At 39.7% G+C, this 18,260-nt stretch overlaps 1 protein-coding gene across 43 annotated transcripts in view; it reads left to right on the top strand.

Annotated features, from left to right (window-relative positions):
- Window positions 1-18,260, top strand: part of TTLL5 (tubulin tyrosine ligase like 5) — a 297,856-nt gene that overhangs the window by 194,889 nt on the left and 84,707 nt on the right. For all 43 annotated transcript variants that reach the window (XM_063793745.1, XM_054666137.2, XM_063793747.1 and 40 more), the window contains one exon: window positions 7,636-7,831. In XM_063793745.1, coding sequence (XP_063649815.1) covers window positions 7,636-7,831 — 196 coding nt within the window. The remainder of the gene's footprint in view (window positions 1-7,635; window positions 7,832-18,260) is intronic.

Here is an 18,260-nt window from a genome sequence, read left to right on the forward strand (position 1 = left end):
ATGCTTTAATGAATGAAAAATACAAAATATTGACCAGGTGCGGTGGCTCATGCCTGTAATCCCAGCACTTTGGGAGGCCGAGGCGGGCTGATCACCTGAGGTCGGGAGTTCAAGACCAGCCTGGCCAACATGGCAAAATCCCATCTCTACTAAACATACAAAAATTAGCCGAGTGTGGTGGCACATACCTGTAATCCCAGCTACTTGGGAGGCTGAGGCAGGAGAATTGCTTAAACCCAGGAGGCGGAAGTTGCAGTAGGACAAGATCATGCCACTATGCTCCAGCCTCTGAGGTACAAGAGTGACACTCCATCTCAATAATAATATAATAATAAAGACAGATTTCCAAATGGAAATTGTGAAACTGAGAAAAACAATATCTGAAATACAGAATAGACATTCTAACAATATTGAGTCTTCCAGTGAGTCAACATGGTATATCTTTGTACTTATGTAGGTTTTGTTTAATATCTTTCATTAGTGTTTTATAATTTCAGTGTAGTGACCTTATGTATTTTCTATTAGATTTAATCCTAGGTATTTGATGTATTCTCATGATATTATAAGTTGTATTGCTTTTTTTTTTTTTTTTTTTTTCCCTGAGACAGAGTCTCTCTCTGTTGCCCAGGCTGGAGTGCAGTGGCACGATCTCAGCTTACTGCAACCTCTGCCTCCCAGGTTCAAGTGATTCTCCTGCCTCAGAATCCCCAGTAGCTGGGACTACAGGCACCCACCACCACTCCTGGCTAATTTTTGTATTTTTAGTAGAGACATGGTTTCAACATATTGGCCAGGCTGGTCTCAAACTCCTAACTTTGTGATCTGCCCACCTCCGCCTCCCAAGTGCTGGGATTACAGGCGTGAGTCACCACACCCAGCCGAGTTGTATTGCTTTTTAAAATTTCATTTTCCAATTGTGTATTTCTAGAATATAAAAATATGATTTCATTTTGTTTATGGACCATGATTACTGCAACTTTGCTACATTTATTTATTAGTTCTAGCAGTATCTCTCTAAAGTTTATAAGGTTTTCTATGTAAACAATCATCTGTCAATGAATAATATCTTTTTTTCTTGTCTTAAACTGGCTAGGTCATCCTTTACTGCTGTTGAATAGAAATGTTTTCTAGTTTACTAAGAGTGTCTGTCAGGAAATGGGTGTTGAATTTTGTCAAATGCATTTCATGTGTAACGGTATTAATATATGACTTTTCTTCATTCTCTTAATGTGGTGAATTATATGATTTACTTTTTTTCTAATGTTACCCTTGCATTCCTATGGTAAATGCCACTTGGCCATGATATATTATCCTAGTGTATTTGATTGGTTGGTTGATTAGGTAGATAGATAGATAGATAGATAGATAGATAGATAGATGGATAGATTTTATTAGCTAATATTGTGTTAAAGTTTTTTTATGTATCTGTGTTCATCAGGCATATTGGTCTGAAAAGACCAAAAGAAAGTAATTTTTTTTTGTACTATCTTTGTCAGATTTCTGTATTAGAGATATGCTAACCTCATGAGTTGGGAAGTTTTTTTTTTCTCTGCTCTTTTTTGGAAGAGTTTGTGAAAGGATGGAATTATTTCTTCTTGTTTGATAGAATTCTTTTTTTTTTTTTGGTGGGGAGGGGGAGACAAGAGTCTCACTCTGTCGCCCAGGCTGGAGTACAGTGGCACAATCTCCGCTCACTGCAACCTCCGCCTCCCAGGTTCAAGCGATTCTCCTGCCTCAGCCTCCTGAGTAGCTGGGATTACAGGCATCAGCCACCACTCCTGGCTATTTTAATATTTTTAGTAGAGATGGGGTTTCAACATGTTGGCCAGACTGGTCTCGAACTCCTGAACTTAAGCGATCCGCCCACCTCGACCTCCCAAAGTGCTAGGATTACAGGAGTGAGCCACCACGCCTGGCATAGAATTCATTTTGTAATCATTCGGGCTTAGAATTTTCCTTCTATGTAAGAAAATATTAAGGTTTTTAAAAAGGTTTGATTACAAATTAAATTTTTAAAATACGTATTGCAGCAGGTCTGTGATTCTCAAAGTGCTATTATTGGACCTGGGGGCTGCGGAGAGGTTGGGAGGAGGGGGGATCCTCAGGACCCTTTGGGGAAGCCAATAGAGTCAAACATTTTCATAGTGGTACTGAGACATTTCTACTTTTTTCACTGTGTTGACATTTGCACTGATGGTACAAAAACGATGGTGGGTTTTGTAAAACTGCTCGTGCCTTAGCACAGATCCAGGCAATGGCACCAAACTGTAGTAGAAGTCACTGTATTCTTGACCACCATAGCATTTTCACTTGAAACAAATGCCAGTGCTACTTAAGAGTATCCTTCATAAGCAGTAATATTTTCTTAAACTCAACCCCGGAGTGTATATCTTTTTAATATTCTGTCTGACAAAATGAGATGTACACATAAAGCAATTCGGCTGCTTAGTATGTAATAGTTGTCTCAAGGAAAGGCATTTGTGACCCTGAACTTGAAAGAGCATCTATCTGATAGACAAACTAGGGTTATTTGGATTTGGATATTTGGCAGTTGTTTCCTCAAAAGTAAACAGTGAGCCTATCACTTCAAAGAATACAACTGACAGTATTTGTTGTCAATGATAAAATTACAGCTTTTCAGGAAAAGTTTGACTTTTGGAAAACTTGTATCCACCACTGTGAGTTTGACATCTTCCTAATACTTGAAGATTTAAATATCTGTACATTTCACAAAGTGCCATTGAAGTGAATAGACTTTCTTGTAAAGAAATAATTTCTCCCCAGAAAGCACCTCCTTCATGGCCTTGTAGTGTTTCTCATCAGAAGCACCACTGGCATTTTAAGCAGCACACATTTTCTTAATACAAGACTATTCCTTTCATTTCTGGATATTTAACACCCCGACCTCCGCCAATTAAATGTCAGTGACACCTCCACCCCCATCATTGTGACAATTGAAAGCACACTCACAGTTGCAAGCCCCATCAAAAAGAGCAGGGGCATCCTTGTACATGGTAGCTTGTGTTTGGCTGGACTTGGGTGGAGGAGGCTGGGAAAATGGACCGTGGAATCACCCTCTATACAAGTGTCACAGTCCTCTGCATATCTTTATGGAGAGTGCAACTTCCATTGAGATTTTGCTTTACATTTTTCAGATTCCCTCCAAGTTCCCTAAAACCAGTATCCATTTGATGGAACAGATATTAAACCAGAGGAAAAGTATAGCTCTTCAATGTTTATTGGCTGGAGGTTGCAGGTATGCTGCAGGAAGGGCAGTTGTAGAGAAAAACATTTCATCCTGCAGTGCCACAGTACAATATAGAAAGTAAGATAAAGTTCTAAATGGATAGGCTAATAAGAGAATGTAGTATTTAGAAAAATTTGCAATATTGTTGCCTATTTGCTACATATGTAAAGGGGAAATACAGCCTAATTCACTTTGAATCAGATGTTAAGCACAGAACCTTCCCACAGCTAATTCTCTTGGCTCTGTGTACTCTGTTGTAGAAGTAAAGTAAATCAATTAGAAGATATTTACAGGGCCTGTGTACAATATTATGTTTTAGCATTGAGCAAGGAAAAACACTAAATTTTGGAGAGAATGATTGAACCTCAAAATTTTTGGTAGGAGTAGAAAAAACATTATTAGAAAAATAGAATTCGTTGAGGTTCAAGAATGGGATGGAATTTTGCATTGAAATAGAAAGTATGAGATGCCTAGAAAGGAATATTTAGATATATAAACTTGGGCACCAGAAATCAAGGAAAGGCCAAGTTATGGTACACCTGGCCTCCGCTGTGTCGATCATTATAGCATTAGCATACTGCAAACCCCAAGGCTTGTGCTTTAAGTGTGAGATACCATGGGCTGAGTAACACCCACTGTAACTCAAAGCAAGCAAGTTTCTCGTGGCACTTATTACATTACACAGCTGTGCATTTCTGCCCGCACCCAGTGTTGCACTGTAAAAATGCCTGCCTCTTTGCTAAAAGCCTCTACTTGCTTGAGAAACTTCCTTTTGTGATTTGTAGACTGGGCTTATGTTACTGAGGAGATTAAAAACAGATTTCATTATAAAAGTTTATGATGTTCCAGTCCGTTCAATATGTGTGCAGTTGGAGGAACACATCCTTTCTTATCCATAATTCCTTATTTGATCTTCTCTTGCCCACTGTCCTACCCTTTATATATCCACAGACCCCCACCTCATATTCACACACCTGCAAACCTGTCCATGATCATCCCCACATAAAGGGGCCTGGTTTGGTTTCAGACTTTGATTTCTGATACACAAGAAGGCATTAAAGTGAATGTCTCCTGGGGATATTTGTTATTAAAACAGCTTTTAGCAAATGAACCAATCTAACCAGTGAGATGAATTCTGATGTAAGCTTCATAGTTATATAAATACTGTAAAATCTAATCACTGAGTCTAGATTGCTTTCTGTAGCTAGCAACTTCTGTAACCAGCAAAGCAGGAACGAAAGCAGAACCACTGTTGATGGGCTTTCTGAACTTTAGTCCAGTTGTAACTGATAGTTTCATTCTGGATTCAAAGCAGCACCTGCCCTAATTGGTGTGGAAATCTCAAGGTTAGCCAGCTAAAGCAGTTTCTTCTTTTTCACCTGTTTCTTTCCTTTGTAGTCATTTGTTCACTGGATCAGCCCACTCCTGCCTTGAACCTAGATACCTTTCTTGGTGGCTCCCCCTTTCGTTCACAGCTCACTCCGTTCCTTTAGCTGAGCCAGTAGCTATTCAGTAGTTTTGGGTGTTTTATCTTCAGTAAGCTTTTCTCTTCCCTCACTAATGAGAAAAGAGATAATAGGTTCCTCAGGCTCCTCCTTTCCTAACGATGTCATCCTGTTTTACTGTCACTCAGCACCCTGCTTTGTGAATAATGTTAACATTTCACTAATGTATTGAAGTATTTATTTATATTTGATCAGTGCTCACCATATTTCTCCATACGTCTAGAAGTCTCTTGGGAAAGATCATGCCCTTGTAACTGTCTGATAACATGCACACTGAGGCACTTCAAGAAGGATCACTGAAGATCAAATGTCGCACTCAGAAAACTTAATAGATAAGCTCTGAGCTTTTTGGTGTGTTCTCCAAGAAGATTAGCAGATGGTATACAATTGAGCAACTGAACTGTGGGAGCCAAACTGTGGGAGGAGATGAGTAAGGCATGTGACATATCAGAGGTGAGATTATGGGATCGAAAGCTGAAAGAATACAGTTCACGGACTTACCCTTAACGAGAGTTTTGGAAATCTCTCTAAGAGAGTTGGGAAACCAAAGCAGAGGCCTGAAAAGACCAGGTTGTGAGGGAGGGCACAGGCAACAGAGGAGCATGGACTTCTGAGCTTGGCAAACATTTCACTTTGCTCCCTCCTTCAGTGCTCTGTTGAGTCATCAGGACCCAGGCTATAAATAACCCTATGTGGCTTTTAGGTGAGGACTCTGGAAGGTCTGTGTAGCCTCACTTCAGGGTTGCTACACCTCTGTCATTGAAATGACTTTAATGACAAAGGAAAGAATAACACTGATTTAAATCACTATGAATACTTCTCTCAATTTAGGCAGCCTTTCATTTTTCTAAGCCCCCTTAACCAGGGTTTGGAGCAAGGTTGTTCATTATGAAAGTCTTATGTTTCTTCTATGTACAATTTTCCTGTCACTGTACCTAAAAAGGAAAAGAAATACAGTGTAATTAAAGATGGTCCCAAGAAGAATAACCAAAAGTGTTAAGGAGATGGAAGGACTGACAAATAAGACTGTTCTCAAAAGAAATGAGACCTTTAGAAAATCATACTAAAATATATTTAGCATAAAATTTACCATTTTAACCATTTTAAAGTGTACAATTCAGTGGTATTTAGTACATTTATACTGTTTTGCAACTATTAGCCACCATCTGTCTCCAGAACTTTGTCATTAATGCCAAACTGAAGCTCTGTACGCACTGAAAAATGACTTCCTATTCCCTAATTCCATAGCCCTTGATAATCACCATTCTACTTTCTGTCTCTAAAATTTACCTATTCCAGGTACCTCACATAAGTGGCATCACATAATATTTGTTCTTTCGTGACTGACTTATTTCACTTAGCATAATGTCTTCAAGGTTCTGTACATGTGCTGCAGCATATGTCAGAATTTCCTTTCTCTTTAAGCCTGAGTAATATTGTATGTAGATTCATCTGTTGATGGACATTTGGGTTGTTTTCACCTTTTGCCTATTTTGCACAATGCTGCTATGAACATTGGTGTACGGTTATTAGTTTTGATTTCAATTCTTTTCTGTATATATCTACAAGAAAAATTGCTGGATCATTTGGTTATTTTGTGTTTCACTTTTTGAGGAACCCCTAAAGTGTTTTCCAGAGTAACTGTACCATTTTACTTTCCCACCAGCATTGCACAAGGGTTCCAGTTTTTCCACATCCTCAGTGACCCTTGTGTATCTTCAGGTATTTTGTTTTAATAATAGCCAGCCAAATGGGAATGAAGTAGTATAAATGGGGTCTTTTCTACTGGGAAAAGTGATCTGAGAGGGGAAATGTAGGAGGCTATAGTTGTAAAGACTTCTGCTAGGAAGTACACAGACATGGTCACCAGAATCTAGAATTTGGAGCTGGGTGCAGTGGCTCACGCCTGCAATCCAAGCACTTTGGGAGGCTGAGGTGGGCAGATCGCTTGAGCCCAGGAGTTTGAGACCAGTCAGGGCAACATGGTGAAACCCCCGTCTCTACAAAAAAAAAAATATAAAAATTAGCCAGGCATGATGGCACACACCTAGAATCCCAGCTTCTCAGGAGGCTGAGGTGGGAGGATCACCTGAGCATGGGGAGGTTGAGGCTATGGTGAGCTGTGATTGCACCACTGCACTCCATTCTGGGCTACAGATTGAGACCCTGTCTCTAAATAAATAAATAATTTGGGCAAGGAAGATAGTCAAAGTATTTAACAAATACTATAACATAGCATAGGTACTGACTATTCAAAAAGGCCACCGGCCCTTCGCCGGTGTACAGATTGTCAGCCTCAGTGGGGACCCTGTGAGATAAATTTGGAATAATGAAAAAAAGTGTCTTCCCACACCATTTATGTTACCCAGTCATAGGGACATAAGCTCAAATATAAACAACTTCTAGAAAATATTTAGATATTTAACTGATGTGTGGTTGAGAGAAAACAAATTCTGTGTGATGAACCCTTTTCCTTTCGAAGTTGATGTTAGAGAAGATGATCATGCATCTGTTCCTGCCTTAAGTTAGCCCCCCATCCTGCATTGGAAGCTCTCTGGACTCTTCTTGTAGGTCTTCTGGCAATCACAGGGGAATGAAATTGCTATTTCAGTTGTTTTACATCCAGCTAATATTTATTGTACATTGACTGTGTGCCAGGCCTTATGATACGTGCTAGGAAAAGAGAGTGCAAAACAGACCCTGTCCTTGTCATCATGGAGCTACGGTTTAGTGGGGGAGTCAGATAATATCACACAAGTAGATTTGTAATTCCAAACTGTGCTTGGTTCCATATTGGAAAAATACCTGAGATATTTCTCTCCTTTCCTCTAGATTGTTCATACAACCACTCACTCTAAGAAACCTGCTTGCTTTTCTCTTCAGGAGCCTGCAGACAGGGGGATTTGCCTGGGAAGGAGAAGTAGAAAACAACGTGTACAGCAAGGCTACAGGGGTGGTCCCCCAGCACAAGTATCACCCCACAGCAGGCAGCTATCAGCTTCATTTTGCCCTGCAGCAACTTGAACAACAGAAACTTCAGTCCCGGCAGCTCCTGGACCAGAGTCGAGCCCGGCACCAGGTAATTCAAGATAAGTCTTTTCCATGTGTTATATCTTCCTGCTGTTGGTAAAAAAAAAAAAAAAAAAAAAAAAGGTCAGTGAATGAGAAATGTAGGATTAGTTTTCCAACCTCGTGCCATCCTGGCTTGGACAGCTCATGGGGAGTCTACTCTTGAGGAAAAACTGTTCTGGAGCCATAACACTGGCTTTGCTTGAAAGTGATGCTTAACCAGTGTTTGACATGTTTTTTTTTTCATTTGAACGCTTCTATACAAAAATCTCTATTGTGGTGTTTGCCCTTTCTGTTGTATGATCTTAGTTTAGTAACCTCCCATAGGGTCTGATTCTAAGATACCTGAAAGCTTGCATTTTAAGCATCTTTATTTCTAAATGTTCTACTTTCTTGTCTTGATATACTTGGCATACGTGCGTGATATTACTCATTATCTAACAAGATTTTCAAGGAATAAATAAGTTGCAAGTTCTTCTGGTGGGAAATGGACATATGTTAGCATGCAGGTCATCTATAAATGATAGCTAGTCATTCAACAAATGTTTACTGTGATTCTACTGTGTACTAGGCACTGTTTTAAACAGTGGGGCTATAAGGTGACTGTACACACAAAAATCCTTGCTGTTGTGCAACTTATGTGTAGGTAGATGTTGATTCGCTACTCACTGTCTATAAAATGCCAGAAACTCCTGAGTGAGGGAGCTATATAAGTATATAGCACTAATATATTAGTATGGCCCCAATGGTAGAGAAAGGATGACCTCACCGAAAATTCAGGAGTTAAATTTTTCTTGGTGACTCAGGATCATCATTAGAATAGTTACTGTGTTCTACAGTGGGGTTATTGGAATGAATTAGTACTGATTTTATAAGCTTTTCTGACATTTGGTTATGTGAAGAAATAACTTTTTGTCAGTTTGATCTCCTGATCATTTTTTTCTTATAAAAATATAGTACATAGTGTGCATGAGTTTGTGCAAAATTATTTACTCAAAGACTAAAGCAACATTTCCCAAAGGTTTTTTCCTCTAAGTAAAACAATGATTATTATAGTCTGTCTTCTCTTTTCAACTACCACCCATAATACAATGTCATTTTATTATTTCAACATAGTTCATCAATTGATCATCTTTACCTGCGGTAGTATACTCTGTACATTATATTAATTCATCATAATTGAGAAATTGTAAGTGCCGGCATTTGCAAAGTAGTTCTTTAGACCATTTTTACTGGAGAAAAATAAAATCTCTTAATCTGGAAAGCATAGAATATAGCATCTCATTGTAATCACATCACTTTCTGTCATGTAAAATTTTCTTCATTTAGAAAATCTTGAGGTCTTGAGGATAGTAGACACATTTAAGCCAGTTTGCATTTTCACAATTCCAGATACAAATGTGTGTCTTAGTTGTTGTTTTTTTTTTTTAATCTGTGTTCTTAAATTTCTTAAAGCTTTTTAAACTTTAAACTCCCTGTCATTCAGAGTACTTGAGAATGCCAACTTAATCAGATACTGGATAGTGGAAGTATCACTGTATAGCCTGAAGATCAAAAAACTACTTCTCAGGTCCTTGGCTCATTACCTGGGCGACAGAATAATTTGTGCACCAAACCCCCGCAACATGCCATTTACCTTCATAACAAACCTGAGCATGCACCCCTGAGCCTAAAATACAAGTCAGAAAAAAAAACTCTGGCTCTAATGAATCTAGACAGTTGGTACCTTTTAAACTATGCTTCAATACCTTGAAATGGAGGATGACTGGGGAAGGAGAGGCAGTTTTGTTGATTTTCACTTTTAGAAACTGCTTCATTTTTAAGTCCTTCTCATCGTTTTGATTAGCTTCCAGCAACTCACATTCCTTTGAAAATTCAAAGTACTGCACTACTATTCTTGTGTGGAATTTCTTTTCACTGAGGATTATACTGGTTTAGTTTCACTGAATTATGAAGTATATGGAAATTATGCTTTTTAGAATCTGTCAGAATATCTGTTTTAGCGAGGAGGCAGAACTCCCAAGAAGGGAGTTATCTCGTTCTCCTGGAGAGCAAACAGAAAATCATTCATCATAATTGTATATATGTGTGTAACATTATTTCTTCTCCCCAACACCCTGAACCCGTTCTTCTAAACCACAGCCGATTTAGGTAAAAATGAGTAAGGGTGAAGTTTCTGGGACTGTAGGAGAGAGCTAAAGTAACTAAATTCCATTAGCTTCAAGAGTTTATAACTAATAAAATAACAAATAAGATATTAAATATTCTAACAGGAAGAATATGTAGAAACTTAGAGCACTTTATTTTAGAGGGTACTTAGAATCATTCCACAATGGAAGCAAAGCCCTAGTAGATTTTATGCCTTTGTAGCTTAGCTGTGCTAGATCTGACCATTATAATTATCACTAAATTGTTGATTGAAGCATGGTTTACATTTTCAGTATTCTGAATTTCTGTCCTGGGGTTACCCTTTAGATAGCAATGGTACTTTTCCAATGAACTCCTTGCGCTTGGATTCATTTCTCTAAAGTGTAGGGAGCCATTGGTATAACTCACAGTGTGGTTAACTGCCTGTTTGAAACCAGTGGATAGAATTGAAATCTGATTTACCTAGCATTCATCCATAAAAGAGGCCTGTTTATGGAATGCGATGTTAAAGGAGGCCTTATATTTATCTTATATCATATTATATTATGTTTATGAACAGCATCTTTCACATAGTAATCTCCTAATAATGTCTGGGAAAAGTTCATGCAGCCTTTCTCTCATTGTATACATAGGAAGTTCTCCATTCTTTTCGGCCTCCAGTCAGAACACTTAGATATCCAACTTATTGAAGGTGTTAATTTCTGCTTAAACTCTGATTCAGGATATGAGTTTGGAAATGGACATCTCTCAGTATTCATGGGGAATGAGCTTTGATCTTCATCTCAGTATAGCATTGCACTCATAAATGTAGCAATTGTCATATACTTAATCCACCCCTGCAAAAGACTGATCCTGTGACATGGGAGTGAGAGAGGAAAGTCGCCCAGAGCCAATGGCAGAAGTTTTCAGGAACAGAGATACAAGAAACTTGGCGTGATCCAGTCCATATGATAGAGAGCATAATAAACAAAATAAGACAAAATTGAAACAATGAGCTTTTACACGCTGATGGTAAAACCAGCAGTTTGAAAAACATTGTTTTAAGTCAGAGCAGAGGTCAGCAAACTTTTTCTGTAAATAGCCAGATAGTAAATATTTTAGGCTTTGCAGGCCATAGCATCTCTGTTGCAACTACTCAGCTCTGCCATGGTAGAGTGAAAACAGCCATAAACAATATGTAAATGAATGAGTGTGGCGGTCTTTCAACAAAACTTTATGTACAAAAACAGGCAATGGGCTGGATTTGGCCTATAGGTCCTAGTGTGCAGACCCATAGACTAGAGTAACAGAACCATTTGAAGGGCTTGTTAAAACAATTGTTCCTCCATCCCATTTCTGATTCATTAGGTTTGGAATAACCTAATGAATAGGCAGAATCCTCCCTTTTTGTTTTAATAATAATAGCCACCACTTAAGCACTTGCTGTGTTCCAAGCACTATTCAGGGTTCTCTATACACGTTAACTCATTTAAAAATGAATTTCAGGGCCGGGCGTGGTGGCTTATGCCTGTAATCCCAGCACTTTGGGAGGCCGAGGCAGGTGGATCACAAGGTCAGGAGTTCGAGACCAGCCTGACCAATATGGTGAAACCCCGTCTCTACTAAAAATACAAAAATTAGCCGGGCGTGGTGGCGCATGCCTATAATCCCAGCTACTCAGGAGGCTGAGGCAGGAGGATCGCTTGAACCCGGGAGGCGGAGGTTGCAGTGAGCCAAGATCATGCCCCTGCACTGCAGCCTGAGTGACAGATTGAGACTCTGTCTCCAAAAAAAAAAAAAAAACAAAAAAAAAATTTCAGGATGGTTGGGGGAAGTACAGAATCTCAAGAGTTAGGAATGATCAAACAAATCTGTTATATGTTGATACAGCCCAATGCATGTCTTCTAATTCTGTCTGTCTTCTCCTGCTGTCTTCCTGCCCCTGAAGGAGAAGGCAAAAGAAAACTTTTCTTTCAGCTGAGTCGGGGACTTTCTTGGGCAGCAGTGACTACTGGTGACATCAGCATGAGTAGCTCTCCATGCTGGGGTCTGTGAGGAGGGCTGCACCGGCTGTGAGGCCCGACTGACCTGATTCTAATTGCAGACATTGAGCTGATGTTATTCTTGGCGCAGGACAGAGCGATTACTCAGTAGTTTCTGTTAAAGTGATCCTTTGTTAAACTTCTGCTCCCAACCCACTCCCTGCTTCCTTCCCTCCCACTCTCTTCTCTGCCTCATCCACAGTGAAAAAGAGCCCCAAAAGCAGAAAAATTAAGGACATATTGATGGCCAACACAGAATTGCCGAAGTTTCCTTTAACAATAATGGGAGAAAGGAGAGATTTTAAATACATCTTAATTCTTCACTGGTTCCGGTCTCTTTCGAAACCCCTTCAATTTTTAGTAGACTTAATTTTCAACATTAGTAAATAACTCAAGGTAGGAGAAAACTGTGCGTCCTAAATTTCTCTCATCCTTCTGCCCCATCTGTTCTTTACTTTTCCCTTCCCACCATGTCCAAGTTTACCAAACTAATCTGGATTCAATAATCCTAGCAGAAACTAATGTTCCTATAACAGGCAGGACTGGCAGCAGCTCATTGTTCACATCAAGAGGTCTTTCAGTTTGCTGGTAACATCTTGAGTGCAGTGTGTAACAAGCTTTTTGCTAATGCTGTGTGTGTATATACACAATCCCACAGGTGTGGAAAGGATTCCCATATAAACCGAACCACGTCTTGTTATTTTGCTCCTAAAAGTTCATTGCATGTGTCTAAAAAAATTCTGCCTCTTCCTGCAGGAATGAATTCTGTTTCGCCAAGCCTTCAGCTGCTGTGTGTTTGTGTTGTGGAGGAGAGGAGGGGAAAGAAAGAGAAATTCAGCAGGCACCCTGTCTTTTTCCAAGCAGCTGGCAATAACATGCTAGCTCCTCAGCGTGGCACAAAGAGCAGGCGAACAGTCTAGCCATGCAGGAGGTGTCTTGATAGATCTTTATAATGGTGTATCAGAGAGGAAGCTTGGACTGGGGACATGAGAGGGGAGGAGTGTGTGTGTGTGTGTGTGTGTGTGTGTGTTTGTGTGTGTTTAAGTTCCGGAGCATATTGACTCCGGAACTTAATGTCATAACCTATTGCTTCGTTGTTTTTTTGTTTGTTTGGTTGGTTCTTTTGTTCTATTTTATTTTTCCACTTGACTTTTAGCAGGAACTCGTACTTAGTGTCTAGCTTTTAGTTGTTATTGATTTTCCTAGGACCACTTGATTTAGTAGATTTTGCCAAGCCAAACTTTTATTCTTATTTAATGAAAATACATAGAAAATACATGAAATAATACTGCATTCAGTTGTTTTGGAAATAGGCCACTCTAGACAGGCTTTGGAGTCAGATAACCCACAGCTTAAGTCTTGGCCCTGTCTAGTCCATGACTTAAGACAGGTTATTCAAACTTTTAGAACCTCATTTTCCTTATCTCTAATTTGAAGATGATGATATATACCTGTGTATTATCATGATTGTAGTTCTCAGGATGTGATATTGATATTACCATATGTCAAGCACCAAAGTGGCCATTTTTTTGTATTATCTCAGTGGATCTTTACAGCTGCCCTCTTATTAGCCTCATTTCACAGATGAAAAAGCATAGTATCAGTTAGATAACTTTCTCTGTGTCACATAAGTAATAAATGGTAGAACTGGAACTTGAACCCAGGTCTGTCAGCCTGCAGCATCCAAGCTCATGGCTATTATGCTATATGCTGCCTCCTGCTGCTAATAAGGCATTCAATAAACAGCAACTGTAAGTACTATTACATAAATTCTAACTTGCAATTTATACATTCAACAAGTTTTTTTTTTTTTTTGCGATGGAGTCTCACTCTATTGCCCAGTCTGGAGTACAGTGGCGCAATCTCAGCTCACTGCAACGTCTGCCTCCCGGGTTCAAGCGATTCCCCTGCCTCAGCCTCCTGAGTAGCTGGGACTATAAGCGCACACCACCACGCCAAGCTAATTTTTGTATTTTTAGTAGAGATGGGGTTTTCACCATAGTGGTGAGGACGGTCTTGAACTCCTGATCTTGTGATCCACCCACCTTCGCCTCCAAAAGTGCTGGGATTACAGGCGTGAGCCACCATACCCAGCCAACAAGTACTTATTGACTCCTATGAAACTATGTTTGAAAAGTTATTATCAGGTCTCTTCACCAGTCTCCTACTATTCATAAGCACCATCTCAAAAGAAAAGTTTTCCTGCACTTAGGCCTAGACGTCATCCCAATTACCTCAATTCTTTTTTTTTTTTTTTTCTTTTTCTGGAGAACGGGGTCTCGCTATATTGCCCAGGCAAGTCTTGAACTCCTGGGCTCAAGCTATCCTCCTGCCTCTTGCCTCCCTGAGAGCTGAGATTACAGGCATGAGACACCGCGCCCGGCCTCTCCTCAATTCTTAATGAAAGAAGTATCTTAATAAGGTGTTCTTGGGCGTAACAATCTTGGAAATGCCCATCCTTTACCATCCCTTGTACTTTTATTAAGTAATAGGATTAGCACCTAACAACACATGCAGTATCCTGATGTTTGTTCTAGAGGTTTGGATAGTAGGAGCACTTGTATGGGTTGTTATTAATTCCTGTGTTATTAATAATACAGGAATGATTTCTGTAATTATTATTTTGTCCTTTCAACACTGTTACTGGTAATGCTATTTTAATTTTATTTCTGTGATAGGTGTTTTTCAGAAGACTCCCAGGAAACCTGACAGGTGTCTACAAATGTGACTACCACAGATGACATGTTTGCTTAATTCATATTATGCTTGCTTTTTTTTTTTTTTTTGAGATGGAGTCTTGCTCTGTCGCCCAGCTGGAGTGCAGTGGCTCGATCTCGGCTCACTGCAAGCTCCGCCTCCCAGGTTCACACCATTCTCCTGCCTCAGCCTCCCAAGTAGCTGGGACTACAGGCGCCCGCCACCACGCCCAGCTAATTTTTTGTATTTTTAGTAGAGACAGGGTTTCACTGTGTTAGCCAGGATGGTCTCGATCTCCTGACCTTGTGATCTGCCCACCCTCGGCCTCCCAAAGTGCTGGGATTACAGGCGTGAGCCACCACGCCCGGCCTATGCTTGCTTTTTCAATATCATATAAGTCTGATCTTAGTGTATTATTACAATACAGACTTTCTTTCATTGTGTTAACTTATTACTGATAGTAACATAAGTACCCTGGTTATCATCATGTTGCTTTCTAAGCTGCTGCTAGGGGAATATTCTTCTGGAATCTTAGAGGAAAATGAACACACAGTAAATGCTTCCTGTGCACCAGATGTAGTCTTATCTCCATTCCACTGATGAGGAAATCAATGTTCAAAGAGTTTGGGTAACTTAGCCAAGATCACACAGCTGCCTGATTGTGGAGATAATATTTATACCAGGTCAGAGGACTTCCAAAGCCCCTTTCCACTCTGCCGTCCTCCCCCACGACAGAATTGACTCTTCGTTTTCTTTTTAGTTTACATACTTATCAGTCAGATAAGGCATTCCAGCATTATTGCTGCTGCACTGCTATATACTCTCGTATACACAAATCTTTAAAAAAAAAAAAAAAGGATCGGTGTAACCAATTAAGATTCAGAACTCAGCTTGGTTGCTGCAGCTGTCTGGTGACCAGTTTTATTCTCTTCCCTCACTCCGTGGCCTGTGGTTTGTTTGTTTGTCTGTAGGTATATGAGGGACTCCCAGCAGTAACTTTGTGTGAGATGATGAAAGACTTCAATCCATCCATCTGAGATGGTGGCAGCCAGGGGAAAAATACTTAATGAATATATGACAGTAAGGTCTGTGGAAGATATGCACAGTAAACCAACCATGTGAGATCCTGGGCCAAACAAAACAAATTATACATTTGAAGACAGAGACAAGTTAGATGTTTATAACCTCAAAGTTGTAAAGGAAACTTAGAGATTGCCTTTGACTAATTATTTCATTTTAGTAATCAGGACATATAAGATACAGACACGTTAGGAGAACGGGGCCCTGATATACAAATAATTTCTTATAAGTACTAACAAATAAAAGTTAAAACACACAATTGAAAATGAAGCAGACCTATCTTTCTTTAGCCAGTTGTGCTTTCTATATGGGGTCATGGCTGATCCTTTGATGTTATCTGTATACATACTCACACTTTCACTTTAACAATAAGTAACAAACATTTGCTTACAGACAATAATTTTTTTTCAGCCTTTCCTTTCCTTCTCAAGAAAGAGAGTGATCTTGGAGCAAGGTGAATGAAATTTGTCTTTATATACATCTGGTGGAAACTGGACACATTTCTACGTTTGCTTTAGAAAAGAGATATGATTTAAATAAATTTGCTTTAGATATGTTTGCTTTAAAAGGGAATCAGCATAACATAAATAAGAAAGGCAGCATAGTATAGTGAGGTTCTTAAGTCATACTCCATGGGTTTGAATCCCAGCTTACTACTCAGTACCTCTGAAATTATGAACAAATTTCCTAACATTTTTTGTGCCTTGGTTTCTTCTGTAAATGGTGATGATGAGGAGACACAGGTCATATGGTTGGGAGGGATAAATGAGATAACATAAAGCACTTAAAGCAATGCCTGACCCATGATAAAAGGTCAATAAAAGGCCGGGTGTGGTGGCTCACGCCCGTAATCCCAGAACTTTGGGAGGCTGAGATGGACGAATCACCTGCGATTGGGAGTTCGAGACCAACCTGACCACCGTGGAGAAACCCCGTCTCTACTAAAAATACAAAAAATTAGCTGTGCGTGGTTGCGCATGCCTGTAATCCCAGCTACTCAGGAGGCTGAGGTAGGAGAATCACTTGAACCCAGGAGGCAGAGGTTGCAGTGAGCCAAGATCGTGGCCATTACACTCCAGCCTGGGCAACAAGGGTGAAACTCCATCTCAAAAAAAAAAAAAGTCAAAAGTTAGTTGCTCTTATAATTGTGTATCACCTTTTTTTTATCATTTAGGTAGAAAACATGTAAATGTACCCTCTTAACAATTTTTATGTATACAGCACAGTATTGTTAACTATATGCATACTGTACCACAGACCTCCAGAACTGTTTTTTTTTTTTTTTGGGACGGAGTCTCACTCTGTCCCCCAGGCTGGAGTGCAGTGGCTCAATCTCGGCTCACTGCAACCTCCACCTCACGGGTTCACGCCATTCTCCTGCCTCAGCCTCCCAAGTAGCTGGGACTACAGGTGCCCGCCACCACGCCCAGCTAATTTTTTTGTATTTTTAGTAGAGACGGGGTTTCACCGTGTTAGCCAGGATGGTCTCGATCTCCTGACCTCGTGATCCGCCCGCCTTGGCCTCCCAAAGTGCTGGGATTACAGGCATGAGCCACCACGCCCGGCCCTCCAGAACTTTTTTATATTGCATGACTGAAACCGTACTCATTGAACAACTCCCTGTTTTCCTCTTTCCCATCCAGCCTCTGACAATCACCATTCTACTTTCTGTGAGTTTCATTACCTCATGTTGAGTGAAATGATTTTGTCATTAGATTCTTTTACTTAGCATAATGTCTTCAAGATTCATCCACGTTGTAGCGTATGACAGGATTCCCTTCTTTTTTAAGGCTGAATAACATTTCATTGTGTGTGTATACACATATACATACCATGTTTTCTCTTTTTTTAGTTTTTTATTTTTAGTTTTTTTGGGTACTACATACCACATTTTCTTTTTCCATTCATTCATTGATGGACATTTAGGTTCCTTTTACATCTTGGCTATTGTGAATAATACATCAGTGAACACGGATGTACAAATATCTCTTATGTATTATTTTTAACCGTAAATATACATGGCATTATGATGTCAACTTGGGGGTTTTACTTAAACCTCCCGGGCCAGAAACAGAAATTGATTAAAATGATATTAAAGAAAGTGTCTTAGGAGAAGCCCAAGGCTCATTAAGTATTAATTAGCACATTTTTAAAACTAATAGTTACTTACTTGAACAATTAAATATGGTATGCAAATTAATTTGTTCATAATTATTAGAGCTATGAGAAGAATAAAAAGCATGATTAATACCATGATTAAATGGTTATTCTTTCTTTCTTTCTTTCTTTCTTTCTTTATTTTTGAGACAGAGTTTCACTCTGTTGCCCAGGCTGGAGTGCAGTGGCTCAATCTGGGCTCACTGCAAGCTCCGCCTCCCAGGTTCACACCATTCTCCTGCCTCAGCCTCCTGAGTAGCTGAGACTATAGGCATGCGTCACCACGCCCAGCTAATTTTTTGTATTATTTAGTAGAGGCGGGGTTTCAACATGTTA

Source organism: Pan troglodytes, chromosome 15, assembly GCF_028858775.2.
Source record: "Pan troglodytes isolate AG18354 chromosome 15, NHGRI_mPanTro3-v2.0_pri, whole genome shotgun sequence".
Classification (NCBI taxonomy): Eukaryota; Metazoa; Chordata; class Mammalia; order Primates; family Hominidae; genus Pan; species Pan troglodytes.